Here is a 7,940-nt window from a genome sequence, read left to right as displayed (position 1 = left end):
AAAAAAAAAAACCCCACAAAAACAAAAACCTCATTTGTGGGGCTGGAGAGATGGCTCAGTGATTAAGAGCACCGACTGCTCTTCCAAAGGTCCTGAGTTCAATTCCCAAGCACCCACATGGTGGCTCACAACCATCTTTAATGGGATCTGATTCCCTTTCCTGGTGTGTCTGAAGACAGCTACATTGTACTCATATACATACAGTAAATACATATTAAAAAAACAAGCAAACTTTATTTGTATGGAGAGATGGCTTAGTCCTTTAGAGCACTGGCTGTTCTTACAGAGGACCATAGGCAGCTAATAACAGTCTGAGACTCCAGCTCCAGGAGATAGATGCTCTCTTCTGGCCTCCTTTGGGAACTAGGCATGCAAATGGCGTACAGACATATGTTCAGGCAAAGCACCTATATATATGCAAAACAAGTACAAGTATTTAAAACTTTATTGCCTTGATACAACTTTACATTTCAGTAAAATAGTTACTGGAAAAACTCTTCTGTTCAGAATGGAACACATCCTTTTATATACAAACTCGTATTTCTAAGAATGGAAAGTGCCCCCCAATACCAAAATAGAACCAGAAACTACCAGATATTTTCATACCTGCCCTCCTCCTCGTACATGTATGTATGTAAACTTTTTTTTTCTCTTTTTTTGAGGCATGAGATCTCACATACCCCTAGGCTGGCCTCGAATTTGCAATGTTCCCGCCTCAACTGGGATTACACGTATGTACCACCATGCCTGGACCTTACTTACCTTTTTATTTGCCTTTTGGGCTTTGCTGATAAATCAAAAGAAATTTGAAGTGGCTATATGAATTTCAGATAAAACAGACTTGAGAGGAAGTTTCCAGGAATAAAGACAAGGTATAGTCATTCATTTCTGCACAATGACATTGGTCAGAGCTGGAGACTCTGTTACTTTCCATGTACCTGCTGCTGAGTACACTGGCAGTGGGTAATTGAGTGAAGACAACAGCAGAAAACATGTTCCTCTAAGATTATGAGGACAGACCACATTCCTGAATACGAGATGCTCTTTTACTTGTGCCCACAGACCAGAGTAGAGTAAAGTTAAAACCAGTTGCTCTATCATTGTATAACTTGTGTTGTAAAGTTAGAAAAATAGTTGGAAAATATACAAAATTCTGGACACTTTAAACATTATCCTAAAATAATAGGGGATAAAGAAATTTCAAGAGAAAGTAAAAATGTTTTGAGAAAAAGAAGAAAGTGAAAGCAGGTTAACATGGAAGTGAAAGAGGCTAACATGAAATGCTGAATGAAGATAGATTTCAGAGAGGAAGGGTCAAGTCACTGTTCAGAACTTGTAGTGCAGGGAATTAAAGGCAGTACAGTGTAAGCCTAAAGCCTAGAACCTGTGGAAGATAAGATACATTATAAAATTGAATGTAAAGATGTGAAAAAGTCAAAACTAAAAGCAATTTTAGAATTTCATTTATTTTTGAGACAGTTCCATGTAGATGAGGTTGGAATCTCGGGGATGAACTCAGGAGGTCACCCGGTTGCATGGTAAGCACTTTTACCTGGGGTCAAACCTGGAGCAGCTGTCATTAGAGCCTACCTATGGGAGCCAGATTCTGAACAATGGGCAGTGTCATGCCCACTGTGCCTCTTTGGATGCAGGACAGGCAGCTTGTCCAACCTGTCTCTCAAAGGCAGCCTCACTGACAGTATTATTAACTCCATGTTGGCCTTCCTGGCCCGGTTCATTCTGACCCATCTCACCAGTAGCCTGGCAGATCACATTGAAAGTGACACATTGAGAAACTACTGGAAGTCCTCTAATGTATAGATCTAGTTTTTTGTTTGTTTTTTGTTTTTGATTTATTTATTTTATGAATATGAACAGATTGCTGCTCTCTTAACACACACCAGAAGAGGTCATTGGGTCCCATTACAGATGGTCATGAGCTACCATGTGGTTGATGGGGATTGAACTCGACCTCTTTTTTTTTTTTTTAAAGATTTATTTATTTATTTTATGCATATGAATATACTGTTGCTGTCTTCAGATGCATAAGAAGAGGACGTCAGATCTCATTACTGGTGGTTGTGAGCCACCATGTGGTTGCTGGGATCCGAACTCAGGACCTTTGGAAGAGCAGTCAGTGTTCTTACCTGCTGAGCCATCTCACCAGCCCCTGAATTCGACCTCTTGAAGAGCAGCGAGTGCTCTTAACTTCTAAGCCATCTCTCCAGCTCTAGACCTAGGTCTTCTAAGTAAATACTCTGCCCCATGATTCTTCCCTTGGCTCCTATATTTCATCTTGCTTGTTTTTTAGAGGCTTTTTCCTCAGGAACCAGGGCCATCTGGTGCCTTCTGTAATATTATTTCAAAAGGAAAGACAGTGTAGCAGGGAGGGATCCTGAAAAGCAGGAGGCACCCTGGGTAAAATCCTTGCTCCATTAATACTTGCAGCTGAATCTTTGTTGTTTTAGATGCTCCTCTGCTTTGTGGAATGGCTTAATATGTCTTAGAATATTTTTCCATACCATTCTCCCCCACCCCACATAGAATTTTCATGTGGATGAAGTATAGGTTGTGGGGAGAGACCACTACTTCACAGCTTTGGACAATCTATGATGAGAGTACTGTCTACTGTGAGAAGGTGGGGCAGATTTTTTCCGCATGCATTGGTGTTTTAATGTCTGTATGTGAATTACTATACATAAACTTTTAAAAAAAGATTTATTTATTTATTTTATGTATATGAGTACACTGTAGCTGTACTGATGGTTGTGAGCCGTCATGTGGTTGCTGGGAATTTGAATTCAGGACCTCTCCTCTCTCTGGTCTAAAGATTTATTATTATATCTACACTGTAGCTGTGTTAAGATGTATCAGAAGAGGGCATCAGATCTCATTATGGATGGTTGTGAGCCACCATGTGGTTGCTGGGATTTGAACTCGGGACCTTTGGAAGAATAGTCAGTGCTCTTAATCACTGAGCCATCTCTCTAGCCCCCACTAAACATAAACTTAAGGGTGGCTGGCATGTTAATTCAGAAGATAGTTTATAGTGCTTAAGCTTTTTCCCCCATCACATAAGATTTAAGATCTTAAGGTCATACAAGTATTGCATGGCTTGTAATCTTTATATATATGTATATATATACACATACATATATGTATATGTGCATATGTATGTATATATATACATATATATATTACAAGTTTTGTTTGTGTTTTTTAATTATTGTAAGTATACATGTGCGTGTGTTTACACTCATGCGTGTGTGTCATGGTATACACGTGGAGGACAGGGGACAGCTTTGTGGAGCTTGTTCTCTCCTTCCGTCTTTCATTTGAGTTCTAGAGATGAAGCTCGGGTTCTAGGCATGCATGAGTACGCTCACTGACTGAGCCATCTAGCTAGTCCTGAGTTCTAGAGATGAAGCTCGGGTTCTAGGCATGCATGAGTACGCTCGCTGACTGAGCCATCTAGCTAGTCCACAAAGTCTTTTTAAAGAAACATTGTTGCTCTTAGGTCCTTGCTCTCTAGTCAGCCTTTTCTCTCCCCTCGGCTCCCCTTTCCACGTGGCCATGGCCGGCCTCTACTTTTTTACCTTCTCTCTCTTTTCTACAATAAAGCCCTAAAACCATGGGGAAAAAAAAAAAAAGAAAAAAGGAAACATTGTTTATCCAAGTGTGGTAGTGTACTCCTTTAACCCAGCACTTAGGCCTTGGTGGATGCGTGTGAGTTTGAATACATCCTGATTTATGTAGTGAGTTTAGGATAGCCAAAACAATGGAGAAAGACCCTGTCTCAAAAACAAAAATGAAACAACAGCAAAATTTACTTATTTTATGTGTGTATGTGCCTGTGTATATGTATGTGTACCACATGCATGCAGGTGCCTGTGGAGGCCACAGAAGTTATTAAATACTCTAGATGAGTGGTCCTGAACCTGCCTAATGCTGCGACCCTTTAATACGATTCTTTATGTTGTGGTGATCCCCAGTTATAAAATTATCTTGTTTGTTGGTACTTCATTACTAAGCACATACACACAAAACTTCATTTTGCTACTGTTATGAATCGTAATGTAAAATAGCTGTGTTTCTGATGGTCTAAGTTGAGACTTGTGAAAGAGTCATTCAGCTCCCAGTTGAGAACCATGGCTCTAGATTGTTAAGTGTGGTGGTGGGAATCAGGCTCTGGTTCTCAGCAAGAGCAAGTGTTTTTAACTGTGGAGCGGTCTAGCCTGCTCCTTACAAACTCTTTTAATGGTAATTTTTTAAATGTACAATTCTATGAAAATCTATTAGGGCTGGTGAGATGGCTCAGCAGGTAAAGGTGCTTGTTACCAAGCCTGGAATCCACTTGATAGAAGGATAGAACTAACCAACTCCGTTGAGTAGCAAGCACATGCGCATACACACAAACGTTTAGCAAAGCCCCTGCTATACCTTATTTCATAAGCAGTTATCTTTGAGATTGTTTACTTTTGCACAACTATTTAAATCCAAGGGTCAGTTTCAGACTTATGGATTTCTTCTTTTTTTTTTTTAATATTTATTTTATGTATGTGAGTATGTATGTATGTGAATAACTGTCTTCAGGTACACTGGAAAGAAGAGGGCATCCGATCCCATTACATACATGATTGTGAGTCACCATGTAGTTGCTGGGAGTTGAACTCAGGACTTCTGGAAGAGCAGTGTGTTTGTAACTGCTGAACCAACTCTCCAGCCATGTATTTCTTTTCTCTTTTGGCTAAATTTTGTTGTATACATATGCATTTGGCATGCTTAATGGCAACAGTATAGAAATTATACATAATTTGCTGACTCTTAGAGAACAGAGGAGATTTAAAGTTTTACCTAATCAGATTGCCTGACTAACCTCCCCCAAAACTTAACCTTAACCAGGTCTTTAGGTTTGGGTCCTATAATTGCTACTTGTGGTTATTAGTAGGGAACTTAACCTCTATTTCTGAACAGCTTCTACTTATAAAGTTCTTCATTGAGCCCCTCCCACTCTCTTAGCCATTTAAATTAATTTTGTACCTTTGAAGCTGGTATCTTTATGTGAAAGTATTCTTTAGTGTATTCAAAGACACATTGATAAAAGGTCTTCTTGGACAGGACAGGCAGTGTTGGCACATGCCTTTAATCCCAGTACTTGGGAGGCAGAAGGAGGCAGATTTCTGGAGGCCCTCTACATAATGAGTTCCAGGACAGCGAAGGCTACACAGAGAAATTGTCTTAAAAAAACATACACACACACATGCATATGCACACACATGATCTTGTTAGTCTTGCTTGTTCAGGACGCCCATCCTGATATTCCTTCCTTGGCTTTTATATATATATATATATTTTGACCAAAATCTCAATAAAGAATATTCTTTACAAAGAAAGAAGGAAAAATATATTTACATCTTGATGGAATTTACTGGCATGTACACAAATACTGTGTGTGTATGTGTACTTTTATTTTTTAGTAGAAGAAAGTCCATTTTGGGTTATAGTTCTCAATGGGGAGTGCACAGTGGCAAGGCATCATGAGCAGAAGGCTAGAACAGGAAGCTGAGAGATCACATCTTTATTCTTGAACAGGAAGCTAAGCACTATATAGGTTTTTAAGGTATATGCTAGTGAAATATAAATTTTGTAAGTTGATATTTTGGAGACAAGGACTTCCTTAGTAGTCCTGCTGCTCCTAGAACCAGGAGTATAGGTCAGGCTGGCCTTGAATTCACAGAGACCTGCCTGCCTTCTGCCTCCTGAGTGCTAGAATTAAGTGTGTGCCATCAGGCAGGGCTTCACTTTATAGCTTGGAAAACACTCTGGTGTGTTGATGTTGGCAGCATGTAGTAGAGATAAATAGTTCCCAGCCTGGAGAGGTGGTTTGTGAGTTAAGAGCGCTTGCTGTTTCTCTAGAGAAGCTGAGTTTGGCTCCTAGCATTTCCATGGCATCTCACAGCCATGTATGACTCTGGTTTCAGCATCTGACACCGTCTTCTGACTTCTGAGGGAGGACAATAGGCATGGGTATGGTGTATACACATACAAGTAGGCAAACATAAAATAAAGACAAATAGATCTAAAAAAATAGTTTCAAAGTCTGGATGTTAGAATAATAGCAAAACCAGGTTTAATCCCCATCACCTCTGATTATTAAGTAAAATTTAGCAGGATCACCAGGTTTGTGATAATGACTGAAATAAAACTAAAATGTGCTTTTGTTCTTACTCTTAGGTGGCGACAGACAAGGTGGCAGAAAAGCTGAGTTCTACTCTCTCATGGGTGAAGAACACAGTATCGTACACAGTCAGTCAGATGGCCAGTCAGGTGGCAGGTCCATCTGCCTCATTACACACTACATCCTCATCTCCCACACTGTCAACACCAACAGAATCGCCGTCTTCCCCATCAAAGTTGAGTCCAGACGACTTAGAACTCCTGGCTAAGCTGGAGGAACAAAACAGGTAAGTGCAATTGCTGGATGTTTCTCTTGATTATCATACAAACCAAACCATAGTCCAGCTTAAGTATTCATTCCTACTAAGAATGCTTGTTTCCTTGCTTCCCGGATTTTGGCCCTTTGTTTATCAGAATTATGCAGCAGACACCTTTAGGCATGGCCAGAGTTTAAGACTAAGATATGCTTATGCTGATAGCACTCCCCATTCCTTTCTTAGCATTTTAAACTCTAAATCCTTCATGACTTTTATGAATTATTAAGGCAAAACTACCTTTTAATTTTTTTTTTTTTATTTTTTAGAGTGGGGAGTAAACCCCTAGGCCTTGCATGTTAGCAGAAACTTTCTTACTAACATATGTTCTCATGTTATTACTTAACATGAAAGCTTTCTAAGTAGTTTCCTTTGTTTAAAATATAAAATGATTCAGTCAAGTCTAGGTATCTGATTTTAGAGTAAGAAATTCTATGGAAGCTAAGGTATCCCATCCCATAAGAGTGAGACAATAATTATTGCGTCTCTTAGGGATAAGATACTGTTTACTCTGTTGTTAAATTTTGAACTCTTTAGAGGTGGGTGTGGGTGCACTCCTGTGATTTTAGCACTCAACAAGGCAGAGCCAAACTCTGAGCTTGAGGCCAGCTTGGTCTATAGAGTGAGTTCCAGAGTCTCTGGGCCATCATCTACAAAAGAAAGTAAGGTTCGGCAGCTTTTTGTGTATGGTCAAAGTGCAGTGCTATGGCTTTAAGGGTAAAGGATAAGTTTTAATAGCTTTTTTTGATGTGTAACTCTGGTTAAACTATTCACATTTTTTAAAACATACAGTTTCATTAAGCTCTTTTTTATTTTGTTTTGTCTTCTTGAGATAGAGTTTCTTTCTGTAGAAACTGTCTGCTGTTTCTGGCTGCCCTGGAACTCAGTCTGTAGACCAGGCTGGCTTTGAACTCATAGAGATCCAGCTGCCCTTACCTCCTGAGTATTGGGATCTAAGGTGTACATCACTACCACCTGGCCGACAATTGCTCTGCCATATTTTCTTCGATTATTTTAGTTCATAGTCATGTTTTTTGCTTAATATATCTGAACCATGGTTAGGGTCATGAAAATCCCAAATGTGTAGTCAATGCAAATGTCACTGTTGTGGGGTTGAGAAGTGTCTAGGACAAGATGGGGCTACCTTCATCACTTTAGTTGTCTTCAAACATTTTTTCTGAGACTGGGTCTCATGTAGCCCAGGCTAAGGGGGATCCTGAACTTCCTATTCTCCTGCATTTATCTGATGAGTGCTGGTGCTACAGGTAGTGCACCACACACAGTTTATGTGGTGTTGGAGATTGAACCAAGAGCATCATGTGTGCTAGGCAAGCACTCTACCACCTGAGCTGCATCCCTAGATCATGATCATGGTGTTGAATTTTAGTCATTTTAATAGGTATTGATACTACATGCTTTTATTTTGTTTTACTTTCACTTAATTTTTTT

The 7,940-nt window shown here is 39.6% G+C and overlaps 1 protein-coding gene across 5 annotated transcripts in view; it reads left to right on the top strand.

Annotated features, from left to right (window-relative positions):
* Evi5 (ecotropic viral integration site 5) overlaps nt 1–7,940 on the top strand; it is a 167,478-nt gene that overhangs the window by 31,739 nt on the left and 127,799 nt on the right. For 4 of the 5 annotated variants that reach the window (XM_031337208.1, XM_031337212.1, XM_031337211.1 and 1 more), the window contains exon 2: nt 6,235–6,464. In XM_031337208.1, coding sequence (XP_031193068.1) covers nt 6,316–6,464 — 149 coding nt within the window. In that variant the 5' untranslated portion in view covers nt 6,235–6,315. Of the gene's footprint in view, nt 1–681; nt 732–6,234; nt 6,465–7,940 lie in introns of those variants that run through there. The other variant, XM_031337209.1, reaches the window with a different exon arrangement.

This window comes from Mastomys coucha, unplaced genomic scaffold (assembly GCF_008632895.1).
Source record: "Mastomys coucha isolate ucsf_1 unplaced genomic scaffold, UCSF_Mcou_1 pScaffold22, whole genome shotgun sequence".
Classification (NCBI taxonomy): domain Eukaryota; kingdom Metazoa; phylum Chordata; class Mammalia; order Rodentia; family Muridae; genus Mastomys; species Mastomys coucha.
The sequence above is the reverse complement of the archived record's forward strand: the minus strand, read 5'-3'. Positions and strand labels throughout refer to the sequence as shown.